The following is a 16,447-nucleotide window of genomic DNA, read 5'->3' as shown; positions in this document are numbered from 1 at the left end:
TCCCAGCTACTCTGTTTTTCTCGCTCCAAAGATGCGAGGCAAATCTCTTAGGCCCTGTTCATACCGAATAAAGGCTGATCCATTACACAGTCGTCACGGTTCAGGGCCATTGAATATTCTAGGTACCTTTAATAGTGCGATACAATTATAAAACCGGATCACTTCTCATTGCATCAAGTTCGGTCTGCACTGCTCGATGACTCGATACTCGTACTGCCAGCTCCGAGTGAGGGAGTGTAAACGCGGCTTTAAACCTGCTTACCGAACGCAAGCAGGCAAGGAGAAACGCGAAATGAATATTCAGAAGTTATTAGTCTGTAGTGAAATGTGACGGAGTTCACCCTCCCTCGAAGCATCCGCTCGCGCTTCTCCCTGTCAAACCACCCCCTCCCCCCACCCTCGCCCCATCACCTCCCCCCAGGTTATAGATTTTGCGATAGATTCTGCTGAAAGTCTCGCGAGCAAGTGGGACGACCGAAGGAACCAGGAAGGGTGAAGGGAGATTGACTGCGAGGAATCTGCATCGATGGTTTCTACAGAGCTAGTTTGGAAAGAGCAGTCGTGAGATGCGAGCACATTCCTGAGAAACACCCGATCAAATCTGACAGCCATGGATTCAATTGGAATGTGTGCAAGAGTACGAGCCTTCGGCGAAGGCAGAGAATTAATATGGCGCGAAGCGATGAGTGTTGAGATAAAAATTGCAATTCAAGAAGATCCAATTCGAAAAAAGAAGGTGAAGCTGTTCTAGGGGTAGTTGGATAGGCAAATTATCGGGATTTATTATCACCCTCGTGTCAAGCGGGAGACGCAGCGCGATACTTCTTGCGAGAAAAAGAAGAGAGAATCAGATACGATATTGAAGCGATTGAGTTAGGCAGATAGTGATCTGTGCGAAGCTGGGAAAGTCATCTCGACGGTACGGCAGTAGCGATATTCAAATGGCATCAATTTCTGTGGAATAGCTTTTTTGTATCTGCTATATGCCGAGAATCTAACAGGAAGAAACGTATTGGCAGATAGCTGCGCCATCGTTTTACAACCCCTTATCGGGGCGAGGCTGTGCAGGGAGCGATGCCGTTCGAAGTTGTCTCAAGGGTGTGTCTTCGATTTCCATGGAAATTCAACAAATGCTGAAATAGCTGTAGCTTCTCAGCTTTCGGTGGCGTTAGGGAAATACTCATTAAGGAGTTCATGTTCAGGAATTCGTCTGCGTGCCATAGTCTCCGCTACTTTGATACAACGCCTCACTCATTTCCAAAGACGTGCTTCTGCGACAAACGTTTTTTACGATGCCGGATTACGTTGCACGGTAAATCATGACAGACTGTGAGTAAGAAATATATATCATAGTTCGTAAATGTCAATCGCGGGATCTATGAAGATTTAAATCGAAACGATGAATATCAGCGTCATTTTTTAGGAACGGTATAATAGTTACAAAATCAATTATAATCGGTGTTTTTTGTGGGTCGTGCCTCAATTTTTACGATTGACGGAAATATTTTCCACTGCTCACGCTATCGCATTTGCGAATTGCGTATTTTTTATTATTTTTCTTCCGTTGAAGCTTACACGACAAATCCAGCGACAGTGATTTCGAATGCGCCGTATCAGCTTGAGAATTTTGAATGACTCTTACTCAAACGTTTGCTGACCTTCCGGGATTTTTATCTTAACGGTTATACGTCCCACGTTTCGCGCTGGCAAACTCGCGCCTCGAGTAGAGCGAAAAGTGGAAAAACAACGCCATTATCAAAGGAAGTATTAATTTTCCTTCCGAAATACGCTTCCCAGTCGCAATGGGAATAACACGAGCAGTGTCTGCCAAGAAACGACCATGAAGTTATTCTTATTACCGTTGAGCAGATTAGCTTCTCGAGGATCGTATTAAGCCATCGATATGTTATTAACTACGTTTAACTTTTTTCCGGAACAAGCGCATGAACTCTGTCGCGAGACAATTCATTGATCAGGGTTGCTTATCGTTGAAAATTTCTGCGTCTTGAAATCACATGTCAGGCCATCTTTCGACCTTGAAATACTCTCTAAAATATGACGATGCGGTTGGCGCGACGTGTTTTTTTCACCTCCGCTGATCCCGGTTATATTGTATTTATTATATTAGGTGAAAAAGCTGGATATCGGAGCGACGGCTGATCCTATCTACTCTCATCTCATCTCTGGCTCGGAGCCCTTGGCCCGCAGCTTTTCCGCCGCAGCCCCTGTTCGCGGGCCCATCTTCACCCCCGTCAACGCGGCACACGACCATACATCACGCCTTCGTCTTTATTAAACCCATATTTTTCAGGAATCCTCACTTTCATGATCTAAAGCACACCTCCCCGCTCACTCAAAAATCAGCCGGGTGAGGCTTGCGGAGGTTTTCCGGGAGGCTCTTGGCGGCCGCAAAACGCATAAAAGTGAAAATGAAAGCGCGGTTTTCCCTTTCCCGACGAATTCCCGAACCGACGCAACACTCGCTCCCTGCCTTCCGTCTGGCGCCTTCGGGTTCAATAAAGACCAGACTTATTGGCTGAAGGATACACCGTAGCACGTAGATATCTCAATGAATATTAAACCAAGTCTAAAATAATGCTCGACGTTTCGTCTAGGTATACGTATACATACGCACCGAGTACGGAGTCGAACTTGTCTCGCAGCTTGTACATAAATATATACACGATACATGTATGGATACATATACGTAACCTTAGCCGCAATGTTATCCACGATTTATTTATTAGGTTCATCCGGAAGATAGAGCGCGAGAAAGAAGAGAAGGGAATAAAATGGATGAATAAAAAACAGCGGTGTAGAAAATGTAAAATCGTGTTCTAGCGCTCCGAAATAATATACGTAGGGCCGAAGTGCCGAAGCACCGAAACAACGAAACTCTACAGCCGCGGTGGATATAAAGCATTCCTTCAGTTTATTAGTCAGCCTACGGTAGGCCTCTCTTTATATTAAACATGTGCATTATTAATGCTCAAGTATAACCGTAAAATGCTGATGAAAAAAAGTTAGCAGCCCTCATTTCCCGTGGAAAAAAACGGGGAGTGGAGCAGGAGCCGAGCGAGACTGACTTATTTGACGCCCATAGTCAATATTAATGGCTAATTAAAGCTTAATTGGGCACGGAACTGAAGTTCTCGCGGGAGATCGGGATGAAATATCCCTGGATAAAAAATTCACCCGTAATTTTGGGATCCCTATCGATGCACGCCTCCTGTGCTACTTTGATCATTTCTTCAATCATTCATATTCTCTATAGTCGAAGGGACACATTTTTTGCAAGAATATTTCTAATTTTGCTAATTTTTTAATACATCACGATTACAACGTTAGTTTACACTTGACCGAAATGAAATTTCAACTCGCCCAAAAAATTAATGCTTCAAATACCGAATGATTGGGAGTCTGCAATGAATCCGTTGACGCGTTATTTGCTGAATAAAACTTACAAATTTCCGTTCGATGCAGCCATATGACATTTACACAAGATTAACATTAAGCATAGCATTTTTTAATTCTTAACAATAAAAATTGAACCAAAGTACCATCCACAATGCGAAATCTTACAAATTTGAACGGATATTCGACATGCCTCAAACGTGAATCAAATACGTGTGACTTGAAAAACATTTGGGTCATACGTAATGGTTAAAAAATTAAGACTGGTATAACTAAAGTAAGCATCGAGTGTCAAGTGTGCTCATTTTGGTTAGGTATTGGGCGGAGAGGAGAAAAGTAGCGTGGTAGTCAGCGTGGCAGCATTTTGTTACATGAATAAAATAACGTGTTAATCATTCAACTTGTGTCCAAGCCGCGTTAATTATTAACTCCGATAGCACGCTCCACATGTATGTATACTAAATCCACTGGTACATAACAAGTAACGCGAGCCTAAAAATTTAAATAGCAAAACTGACTAAAACAGGGTTCAGTAACAGTGAAGTGGAAAATTTGAGGGGTAAAATTAAAAACGACAAAAAAAAAATAGAATAAAACCTGAATTATGTCGGGCGATGTTTGAGCGATGTTCCGTGCTCCTCACCCTCCATTTGTTAATATAATATAAGGAAGAGTCTGCGGGGTTGAGCTGCAGGATGGGAAGGGTAGGAAAGGTTTTTAATTGTAACCCACCCGATATAACCCGACAACCGACATTCGGAGTTATATTCACAGGCACCAATTTCGTTGACATCGTTGCAGTGTTGGTGGTGGTAGTGCCGGTAGCCGAGTATATTGTCATACCTTTCTTTATTTCCCCAGTGGCTGAATGAGGTTATACATTTTTTCCACTAAGGCAATACCTCCGTCTTCTTATTAGCAAAGCTAATTGGAAATACAAATGGTTATTCACGGTAAGGGAATGGCAGCGGGTTGAGAATCGAGAGCGGGTAGGGGCGGAAAGGACTACGACACGAGGGGCGGGGCGGGGTGGGGTACACTTCGGTGTATTAAGGTCGTATTTGCCCCGGATAATTAGGACTTTTTTCCCGGCCAATTTGGATGAATAATTGATTTTGCCCTCCCTTCTGCATCTTGCTCTTGTGCAGGCTCGGCCAACTGCTGAATCTCTTCGAATGACAATCGCAACCGGGTTTTACAGCGTCGGGGAACAAGTTCTGAACTTTTGGCGATGATACCGAGAGGAGCGGAAAAAATTGAAGAAAAAAAATACGAGACGCTTTTTCGAGAGACTCGTTAATTACCTGTAATACGGATAAACAAGACGAAGGTTTTAATGGAACCGTTCTTTTGTTGACATACGATGCCAACTTTTTTTTTTGCTCCCACTCTCGAGAATTCTTCACGTTTCACGTTTCCGTGACTGTTAAAGAGCTTTGACTACACGGTTAAGCAACGCTGGAGTTGAAATACAATAATTGAGAAAGACAGGCGTCGTACTTTCGTAATAACGGAATTAAAAAAATTAATGACAATGAGTACTCGAATAAAATATACATCCGTTACACGCTTTACAGATGTGTACGTACGTATACGTGGCATTTGGCACTTGATCGGTACGAATTCCAGGTCCACGAATCCCGGTTTCTCTCTAATTTATATCTCTGACGGAATTTACGGTACCACGACTTGATTACACCGATGCGAAAACACGTCCTTGAGATTTGAAAACTGCTTCCTCGATGCGAGAGGTACTCCGTATCGGTCTGTTGTCAAACGACGCTTTTCGGCGACTCCGCTGTTGTCTGTGATACAGGTGAGTTACGCGCTTCAAGTGAGGTCGAGTCAATATCAATCGGCTTGAGCTACCGGCCGACAATGTTATTGCGTGTGTCATTTCAAGGAAGACATCGCACCGGACAGTTGTGCCTCAAAGGTTGAATAGAGATACGTGATTCTCACCGTTTCGTAATCGTGTGGAGAACTATTTAATACGAGTTGCATCCTGCTTATACTGGTGAGTCAAGTGCCGGCTGCGAAGCGATGCACGTATAACGAGCGAATGATTATACATCATCTGCAATGAGTATTGGACCGTAAATACAAGTGCCATCGTAATGTACATTATATTATATTCAGATCTATTTTGCAGATTAGAATGCGACTGAAAACCATACCCAGACAAAGAATGACCGTAAATCTTACAAAAACTATCGCACAAGACGCGAGGAAAGAATTTTTGGATATTGGGAAACACACTCAAATACACGAAATACGAAAGGTAAGCTTGCACGATAATATTTCAATCAATGTAGAAGTCAACCGAACACATAAGTACTCAACTGTGAGCGTTGAAATTTCGTAAATTTCACATCATCCGGAATAATGGTGCACGAAATAAAATGGACCGTGATAGCGTATCAAGAACATATCTGTAATACACGATACACTCCCAAACACACAAGAAAAATGAAAACACAAAAATTTGTAAAAGACATTGACGACAGATGTTTTTTTACAACTGTCAGAGTCTTTTTGGTCAAACTAACCTGACGTAATCTGAGTCGGACTTCGTTCTTGGTTAATTTTTGTCCGTTCAAACCAATGTCACGTGTAGCGTCCCGCAAACAGCTGACCGTCTCACACTAGCACTAAACTACGCACTTCTTTCAACGTGCACATTTCACCGTTTGTCCGTATACCTCGTTCAAGTACACTACACGATTCGAACCGCCACGCAGCAATTACCGAGAAAATCTGATAAATATACATGTACGAAGCGAGCTGGCCGTTCGCGCCACCTTGATTCGACCCAAAACATATATAGTACGTACGTATCCACGCTTGATAATGATGGGTCGTATCTATGTTCGTAAGCCAACGTATTTTCGTAGAAATCCGAAGCAAGTGTGCGAGAGGGGTCCAAACGTTCAACCGGCGTACACGAATCGAGAGATTTTAGCACCAGCAAATCGTCTCCCTTAGAATTAGTCTACCACGTGCCCGGAGTCAAGAATCGCGTGGAAGACACTTTTGGAGCCATGAATTTGAGCGTCAAAGATAGCGTCAAGCTTTGCAGCGAGGAGGAAAAGCCGAGCGGGTCATCAGCGTCCGAAACCGCGTACTGCGGAAGCAATAGCAGCGAGGAATTCGCCGGAAGTATGCTTTATCAGATAATGACGGATCCTACGTTCGTTGATAATATCCGTCAAAACAAACAGGCGAAGAAGCTGACTTGCCAGTTTTGCAAGGAGAAATTTGGCAGCAGCAGGGAGATGGACGATCACCTCGAATCTCGCGGGATGAACGAGCACAATCAGATCACCTGCTGCGCCTGCAAGAAAACCTTTGGGCAAAAAAGATATCTTCGATACCATCAGAGGTGTCATATCGAGAAGAATAAATACCCGTGTGGCCTCTGCCCGAGAATGTATACTAGAATGGACAATCTGACGCGACACAGGACCTTTCACACAAACCCTGACAAGTATCCGTGCAATATTTGCGAAAGGTCATTCTCCAGAAAAGACTTGATGACCAAACATCTCAAGACTCACGAGGGAAAAAAGTTCAACTGCAAGCTTTGCAAACAATCTTTTTATAATTACGTCGACTTGCAAACTCACAGATTGGTATCGCATATGAAAAATAATCGTACATAATTCAAAAATTAGTTGATAGTCAAGTTTGGCTCTCATATTCCCGGTTGAATTTCTTATCACTTATTATAAGCAAGAAGAGAATTATTTTATATATCGTTATACTTGATTACAATCACTTAAAAGTGAAGAAACACGACTCTAATTGTCGGATAAATTTGACGGAATTGTTTTAGTTCGTTGCTTTCTGTGTAATCGTAATTACATACACGCATAATCGTGATATTCGGAAATATATGATTTGTTGGTTAATTATCGACGTGGAAATATTATGATAAATTATTTTGGTATATCCTTATGTTTGGACAGGTGGTTAATTACGTTAAAGTCTGTAAATTATTTTTGTTGCAAAGTGCCGTACACTGATTGATGATATGTATTTAAGTTACTCAATAAATTTGTTTAGCGTTATAGACTATTGTTGCTTAACAATGATTATCCTCTAAGCAATTTGAAGCTAGATGTGAATTTATGTAACATGCTAAAAAATCGTAAATAGCGTACCTAATTGTGTCTTTCTACAAGGTGAGAGTGAAATATTTATTTTACGAATGAAGGAATCTTATATGACAGGGTGTTGGATTAAAAACAAAATAAAAATGAAGTATAGAATATTTAAGACAATGTTTCCTAGTGTATATTCATATCTACAGTGCCTGAAGTCTTTTTACTGCGACAAGAAATAAAACACCTACTTTGGAGTACGAATTCACTTATTGCAAAACACTGCAGGTTTTAACCTGCGGTAGAGAGAAAACCTCCTTGAATGTTCGCGTGAATTTGCTACCTACCATTTGCCGAAATCAGTAGGTTGATTTTTTTATATCAATGGAATTAAATTTCACAGACTCTGCAAGTATATAAAATTCGTCATAGGTACTATTTCCAAATCTTAAGCCGCTTGTGTCCAGTGGAATTTCAAATTTTCCTCACCATCCGGCTTTCGTCGACATGTCTGAATTTTCTTCAATCAGTATACGTAAAATAACACTCGCATCCAAACTTCACTGCCCCCATCACAATTATCAGAATTATGTTCCAGGCTCGTTGATGGAGAAGGTCGAGTTGGGCCAGCAGGTATGTTGCAAATGCATACTTGTTTCGAAAAATGTCGCATTCTGTAAAATGGTTTTTACGAAGGGGTGTGCATGTATATACAGTGGAACAGAGATTCCGCGGTCTCTTTGGGAATTGTCGAGTCGAGTTTCAGCAACGCCGTAGGGTCTCACTGATGTCTAAGTACCGCGATGTATGGGACATGAAGAAAAAAATTTAAAAAACAAAAAATACAAGTTAGGTAAAAAAAAAAAAAAATGCAAGTAGAACCTGAGCAAGCCAGGCGCATGAGGATTTACTCGTAAAATAAGGCAGCGAACCGCGACGGGGATTATAATATGCGACGAATGCAAACTCTCAGCAATTTAAAAAAAGCCACCGTGGATTTCGCATATTTGTTTAACCGCGTATACAATGTCATTACGTGGCCGAGTCAACCGGCGCGTGCAAAGCGCTACCCCGACAACGCGACGTTTCGCGTTTTATAGCAGGGATTGGTTTCTCGCTATTTTCATACGACACTTCGAAAGCTTCACGTTTCGCAACTGCGGTCTCTCAGCCTGTAGCTGCGGCACTAGTGTGAAAAGAAAGAGTAAGAAAAACGGCTAAAAATCCACCGTCGCGTTTACTTTGCGGAATTGTTTATATTACGGCCGTAATAACCTCCGGCTGAGAAATCGATTTTGATTTCTGAATTCGGAACAGCTATTACACGCACCGGCGAACAATCGTCCCTCGTATCCCGAACAAAGCAGCGATCACCGCGTATGAAAGTTCCGAAATATTGAGATAACATAAGGGCGGTCTTTCCGGCGGAATTTCAGAAATTCATTTCTGAGGCCCGAGGCGTACGTTAGTAATTATTCACACCGAGCTCACATATCCCGGGCAGGACGAGGAGGCCAGTTTCAATGTGTGCGGCCCACGATGGCGATACGCCGCGGTGACGAGGATGCCGTCCTGGACCGGAGAAAACCGGCGGGGAGGGGCAGATACACTGCCGCAATCCCTTTGATACGGCATTGATATAATATTAATCTAAGCAAGCAAAACTCAAAGGATAACCGCCAACCACCCCCGCCCACCCTCCTCGACTCACACGCAGGCATTACGCGTGATGTACGACGCACGGCGCAGGGTCGCGGTAGCCAAGGACGGATCGCTCGAAAGCGTATTAATTTCTTCATTATGCGCCAGGCTGACCATCCGCACGGTTATTGCATAGCGGCGCTTTCACCCCCGATGGCTGCTGTCGCGTATCCTTATATCAGAAATTTATTAAAATTCGTCAGGATGATGGCGGAAGGCGCGGCGACACACGCGAGGGTATTTGTAAATTCATTTTATTCCCTCGTCCCACCGAAGAAGTTCGCACGAAATGCGGGCCGTCGGAAATTTTTTTCCTGAAAATGAAAAGTTAATTGAAATTGGAGAACAATTTGCAACGATGTTGGCAATTTTAGAAGGGGCATTTATAGGTGTATTGTATTGCTCGGAAATTGACAATAATGGATATTGCTCCTTGATTTATTCTTTTTTTTTTTTTTTTTGACTCATGTTATTAAATGACATATTGTCTCTTCATTTGTGAAACGCTACAAGAAACGTGTGCGGCTGTAAAACGAGATGGCGATGAAAAAAAATTCGGCAAGGAATGTGTAACGGCTTCAAAGGTAATGCATTTGACTTGAAGGTGATCGTACCGTTTGAAATGATAATTTCGTTCGCAGCTTAGCTGCAGTATAATTCGATACTTCATTTTGATTTTCAAAATTATTAACTCAAGATTGAATAATGTGAGTTTAATTCTTTTTACTTGGAAATCCTTATACATTTTGTAACGAATTGATCATGACTGATTCCCACGTTTTGTCTAATTTTCGAACTTTGTATTCGAGCGATTCAAATTGGTAGTAAAAATTGCATCACCAACGTTTGACACGCAATATTCAATGCAGACGAATGAAAATTGGAAACAACCGAAATGCACCGAATCGTCAATTTCTAGCGTAACCAGTACAGCTGCAGTTCACGATCGAACGGTTTCACGAATCGACTGAATAAATAACGGCGATCAAACATCGATGAACGAGGTTGTAAGCAAACATGAACGATGTGAGAACGAGTCGCGGTAGCCACAGTACCGTTGCCTGGTCAGGTTTAATTAATGTAAAAATCACAAGTCGATAGACGAGCGTCAAGCCGAACCTCGAAAACAGCGTCGAACGTCGAAGTCAGCAAATCGGGAAAAGCCGCGGGTTCTGCTTCGTTGATCCGGCCGAAGCCCCTTCTCGGTGCGGTATCGGGGCGGCAATATTTAATCAAACACTCGGTGTGTAAGTCACGTTGAAACTCGCAGCCACCCCTCGCCCCTCGCCTCTTCCGCATCAGCCATCGAAGCAAGGCTCGCACGCGGCGGCTTCAATATTTTCAAATTACCAGGCGAATGATTTTTATCAAACAAAGCATTCTTCACCCGGTCACATTTTAATCAATACGTAACTCTCGTTGCCGAGCTTGTAATTCACCCGTCCTCCGATTTTCGCTTTTCGCTTTTGCTCCGCGCTTGCCGTTGGTGGTTAAAACCTTCGCTCCGGTGGTTGAAACCTCGACGGAAAAATTAATATTAGAACTCGTGCTTCTTCGTTCAGAAAATATTCGCTTCCGTCATTTTTCTAGAACGGTAGCCCGTTTCCTACTCGCGGCCCGGCTTTATTGGCGCGATCGATCGATTTCGTTAATCATTTTTGCGAATATTCCACTTCCTCAGATCCTCCACGTGGTGAACTGACGGACGTTTTACCCATGCGTGCGTCGAACTGATATTTCGCAGTGATACCGCGTTACGCACTCGATCAAGCGCATATTGTTTGATAATTTTTCACTTCCGAGAGTACGAGACCTTGCACTCGCAAGGTATAAGAACGCATGTTGCCTGTACGCCTCGGAGATTTTCGCGTCGGGAAATTGAGTCGTAGCCGTGCGCTTAGCAAAGACCGACCGTGACAAAGATTGGAATTATATGCAATAAAAATGGCACGTTGTACACTGTTCAATTTTACAACACTCGTATTTTCCACTTAAAAATGCTCTCTGCCGTCGGATCGAGGGGAAAGGGACGCTGTACGGGGCGCGATGGGGGCCGGGACCCCGTTCTTTTTGATCTCGCTAAAGAATTCATTAAGTTTGCGGCTGCGGCAAGGTATTAAAACGGGCCGCGGAATTGCCCGCGAATTTCATACAGCCTTGCCGCTAGCTTTGATGGCGCGAAAGGGGCTCCTCTCTCCTTCTTGCGACACCCCACTGCAGTTACACACACGAACCCGCCGCCTTACACCGCCGCTGGATTATTTTGCTCAATCAATATGGTCCCCCCGTTCCTCCCTCCCAGGTTCCGAGGACTTGGGCGCGACAGTGTTTCTGCGCTTTGAGAAAAATCGAGTACCAAAATCTCGTTCTCATTTTCGTTCGCGTAATAATAACAAGTTTGATGACCTGAACCGGTTACTTCAAGTTTAATTGGCGGCATAAATTGGTGGGTTTAATTGGCGTATCGATTTCACCCGGATTAAACACGAGCAAAGGGATCGCGGCGGCCGCTCGGTGAAAATGAACATTTCTTGCGGGATAAAAAATCTGTGTAATCAATTATTGAACCTTTTATCTCATATTTTACGGCCAATGAGTTCAGTCCCCCTCCCCTTTTCTCATACCCCTCACTTTTTAGGTACGCTTCTTTGCCGGGGTTGAACTGGTCGGGGGAGGAGTAGCGGGGAGGGGCTGGCTTTGTTTGTGATATCAAATATTTATCTTCTTAAATAACGGGGGAGCGCATTTTTCCCCTTAATAAATTATCAGCGATTATTGGCTCCGCTCTCCCTGTTTACTCGAGAGTTTTCGTAACTTTTCTTTTTTACTTTTCTTTTCTTTCAGTTCTTCGTTTTTTTTTTTTTTTTTTTTTTATAAATTTATTTTTATATTCATTTATTTCATTCACCAAGCTTCGGTTCCGTCTACCTATATTAACCTTGCGACGGTAAAGTGCAAGGCTGACCCGACCCCACCGGGAGTTCAAAGAAAATCAAACGAGTTCCGAAATTGCATTCCTTGAGCTGCGTTTTAATCTTACCCAATCGACGAGCGGGCATATTTTGAATGGAAAAAACACCGAAGCCACAAGGAGCTCGCATTGTGTGCATGATATACTCTGACGTAATCTCCCGAATGCCGTATGGAAATCCGAATCGCCAATATCGTGATCGATCAGTCGCGTTCGAACCCGCTATAAACTCCGTCCGAGACGATCAGGCGTGTGTCGTTGCGAAGATAACAACCATACAGGCGCCTACGGTAGTTACCTACCCCGAATTACAGGGGTCTGCGTGTCTTAGGGTGATTGGAAGTTACGAGTCCTAAACCGCGCGAGAACCGCGGAGGGGTAAGAGGGGTGAAAAGGGGATGGGGAGGGGATTTGACACCGGTCAGATACCGCCTTGTAAAATGTTATGAGAATTGATGTCCCTTTCCCTCGTTCCCCCCTTCGCTCTATTTTCTCTCCCACCCCCTGTTTTCACCCCTCGTCTCCCGTTCCGTATACGAACCAACGACCAATCTTGCCGTTACGATATACCCGCAACCTTTGCGGCTAATGGAAAAGTCGATGCCTGATTGTGGAGGAGCCGCAGGACGGGGACGTTAGACCGATCAACGGTTAACCGGCTCGCGAGATTCGACTGACTTCCATCGAAACGATCGTTTACTTTCAAGTCGATGTCGATTTTTGACCAATTTTTATTCCAAACAGCTTTGGGACCGGTCGAAAGACATTCATCGTCGGCTGTTGATCGATGGACGGACGCATGGATGCTGGGGTTTGTTCCCGAAGTTAAACCGCGACGGATGGCGGGGCGGGGGAAATTATAAAACATTGAACAGGCGCAGCTGCGGCCCGCGTTGATTACCTCGTGACAGATAGCAAGTGGATCGACGTATCACACATATCTGGGTATGAAAGCGATAAGTATATGATTGCGTATGAATATAATACAGTCGTAGGTTCGTGTAACAGCGGTGTGTCTCATAAAGATGCCATACATCGGCAATCACTGGATGAGTGGCTTCTTCCGGCCGCCCACCGTACACGCGCGTTAAAACCTGCAATGTGTGTTATAGCCGTCAGTTTAGACGATGATTTAGTGTATGCATTGATTGGGTCGATCAGAGGCCACATCATCTCGTTTGCTCCGTTTCATCATCGGCCCTATTTATAGACTCTTACCGAGGATGATCGAATCAATTTGATTTGCTCTTCCTTCTACTCTGCTGCGACGACAGACGCTAAGGTGGCAATCATTGAAAGATTGCACGTGATATTTCACAGTCATTCATTCTTTTTGTTTCATCAATTTTTTTCTTCTAAATTCTGTTTTATGCGTCCTCTCGCATTCAGCCAGATATGATTTGGCGTAAGAAACTTGCACTTTTCAATTGAGGCTTCGGATGGAGAAAGGGACTAACTAAACTTACAAATTAAGTCGAAGACAGTCTGAAAAAACGTTTTTTCACTGTCTCAATGTATTGAACAAATATGAGGAATTTTAGCATCCATCAAACTGCACGTACTGAAAATTATTTAAGATAGATCATAGCATCATTTTCCTTCAACCTATCACCTCTAACGATTCGCATGTCTTGAAACGAATTTCATGTAGTAAACGTGGATTTATCATAATTTCTCGGTCACGAATTCTGCTGTAACTTTTTAAGATATTGCTGCTGAGACCTGAACGGATGAATTGATATTGACGATGCATGTTATACACATACTGACTCGTGCAAACAAATGTTACGTTATACATATTACATACTTCATACGTTACGGACTACTAAAGTGACAAAGGCGTTCTGTATGCATCTGCACATGTACATAATTGCTAACTAACATTTATACAGAAGTTCAATAGATAGAACGATACATCAGTATTGAGATATTGCACGCACCGGCTACACGAGGCGTATGCCACTGGTCACGGCGAATAATTACAGCGTCGAATGTCTTGGCTATTATTCGCTTTACAGTCAAGAGTTGTAGCTTACAGGTGCAGATAGCCGATAGCACCATAACGTCACCCCCGTAAACGCATATATATCCGTCCTCCGACTGGAGTAGCAACAGTTTGATCGCATTTTGACAACAACTCTGTTGTGGAGAACGACGTAAGAAATAAATGCATGCAGTTGTTGCGCGACAATTGTCAAATAAAAGGCAGTTTATGTACAAAAGCATTGCTGACCTGCAATTATTCTGACTTCAGATCAATAATTCAAAAACATTGAACACTCAGGAGTAAAATCAAACCACGATCCGAATTATTTCTTCAGCTATCAAATGTCATTGACCAAAACTGAGAGAGAAGAGTGCGGGAAAATCGCTGCTGCGGTTGGGGTTCGGGGAAAGGAAAAAGCTGTCCTCATCTTCTCGTATAATTAAGAGGGCGGCGATCGAGTGAGGCAACCAGAGACCCAATCAACTGATATCGCGAGTAAAGCCTCTAAGTCCAGCAACTCCTGATACCAGGGCAGTTCGGCTGTGGCGAGGCAGTGGTCGACTTGTGGTTAAGCGGTCTGATCACAAGTTAGTGTTTTCGCGGAATACGACGGGGGGAGGCTGGTGGCTAGAGGGCACCGAAGGAACCAGGATAGGTACGAAGGGAGGAAGAGGCGGCCGGTTTATGGGTCCGGCTTAAGCCGGTTATAGGTACTGCCGATGTTATTTGATGGGCGAATGCACTTCGCCAACGCCAGGAGCTTCCCTCGACGAACCTAGTTGCTATCGGATCCGTATCCTCTGATTTTATGTCCGGTGCCTGGACGCCACCGCTAAAGTGCAAGCGTCACAGAAAAGTACTTGCCGAAAAATATTTCTAATTTTTTTTTCTGCGAATTGTTCGTGCAGAATATAAGAAACCACACCACACTTCGATTCTGCAAAGATTCACGCACTTGACACAAATTTTAGGAACCGATAATTATAAAGGCCCCGATTAGGCATAATGCGAAACGCTATTGGAAGCCCATCGCAAGTTGAGAAAGGTTCCAATTGAATTAGCTAAAGCTCTCGAAATTCTCAATCGAGTCTTGAACCATAATCGGAACCATGATCGACGCAATTCAATTTCGTCATTTTTGCACTATGATAATATGGCTTGCAATCACACGTATGCGTACACGATCCTGTACATTTACTAGAACTATATGCTTACACCACCTCCCTAAACTTGCCCCACAAGTTTTATGGTTTCGTACGGAGTATGTGTAGCAAAAATTCGACGATTTCGCATTTTGGTACTAATTGGATTCACCCGTGTCCCCGAAGCTGTTCTCGTTTTACGGATCAGCGTATTTCTCATCAAGTCTTCTCCGTGCTCTGTGCCGTTGCGGTGATGGCCGAGGATATACAGAGACGAAATGTGCGCAGGATGTGACGTCAGCGATGAGCCGGGGCGCCAATAACTTGCCAATATCAGTATTAGTGAAGCACTGAGCCCAATATAAACGTTTATGGCCCAAATATGTGTACCCATCCCTATGCCTTATAGGCGAGTCCCAAAGCGAGCTATCAACCGAGATCTCCTCTTCTTTTCCCCATTCTCTCGCCTATAAGTATATAGTGGTTGTCACCCTGCAATTCTCCGAGATTCGCGATCTGTAATTGTTTCTCGTCATTAAGGAAAAAAAATATATAAGGATGATAAAGTCCAGGAGAATTTGCGCAACTTTAATTAAAAAATAATCAATATTCACAGCTCTCGTAGTACAATTCACGTGTACCGAACAAGCGTTCTCATTACGTTGAGATCATTCGGGTCGATATTATATCTGAGTTTGATGGATCAAGCGCGACAATTGATCTTCATTGACTCGAGTAGTTTGAGGTTGTTTCCACGAAGATCAACGGATGGACAATAAGACCACGATCCCCCTTATTCTATAACGCACAGATCTGCGTGGATGAGAACTACTGGTAGGAAAGAGCGTCCGCCAGACATGAAATGAAAGAAGGGCAACGCCATCGGTAGCCGATGTGGTTACAGCGCGAATGTCCATGCGTGTCCGTCCGTAGGGAGAGCGAGTGGGAGAGAAGGCGGGGGCTACTTAATGTTTCTCTATCTATACCCAGCAGGACAGTAGCACCGTGGGGATATTGTTATATACGATGTTTCAGGGACGACGGAGGGTGTTGCGGGAGGGAATGGAACGGAGAAAGGAAGGCGGAGGAAGACGGGGAGATGTCACTGGCCGCCAATTACGAGAGAGAG

General features: G+C 43.7%; 1 protein-coding gene across 1 annotated transcript; it reads left to right on the top strand.

Moving 5' to 3' along the window:
• Positions 1-5,219: 5,219 nt before the first annotated feature.
• On the top strand, positions 5,220-7,746 carry LOC124214627 (RB-associated KRAB zinc finger protein). Its single transcript, XM_046617086.2, has 3 exons — positions 5,220-5,431; positions 5,567-5,695; positions 6,309-7,746. The coding sequence occupies exons 2-3, from the start codon at positions 5,573-5,575 to the stop codon at positions 7,074-7,076; spliced, it is 891 nt and encodes a 296-aa protein (XP_046473042.1). The 5' UTR covers positions 5,220-5,431; positions 5,567-5,572; the 3' UTR covers positions 7,077-7,746.
• The last annotated feature ends 8,701 nt before the right edge of the window (positions 7,747-16,447 follow it).

Source organism: Neodiprion pinetum, chromosome 3 (genome assembly GCF_021155775.2).
Source record: "Neodiprion pinetum isolate iyNeoPine1 chromosome 3, iyNeoPine1.2, whole genome shotgun sequence".
NCBI lineage: Eukaryota > Metazoa > Arthropoda > Insecta > Hymenoptera > Diprionidae > Neodiprion > Neodiprion pinetum.
The sequence above is the reverse complement of the archived record's forward strand: the minus strand, read 5'-3'. Positions and strand labels throughout refer to the sequence as shown.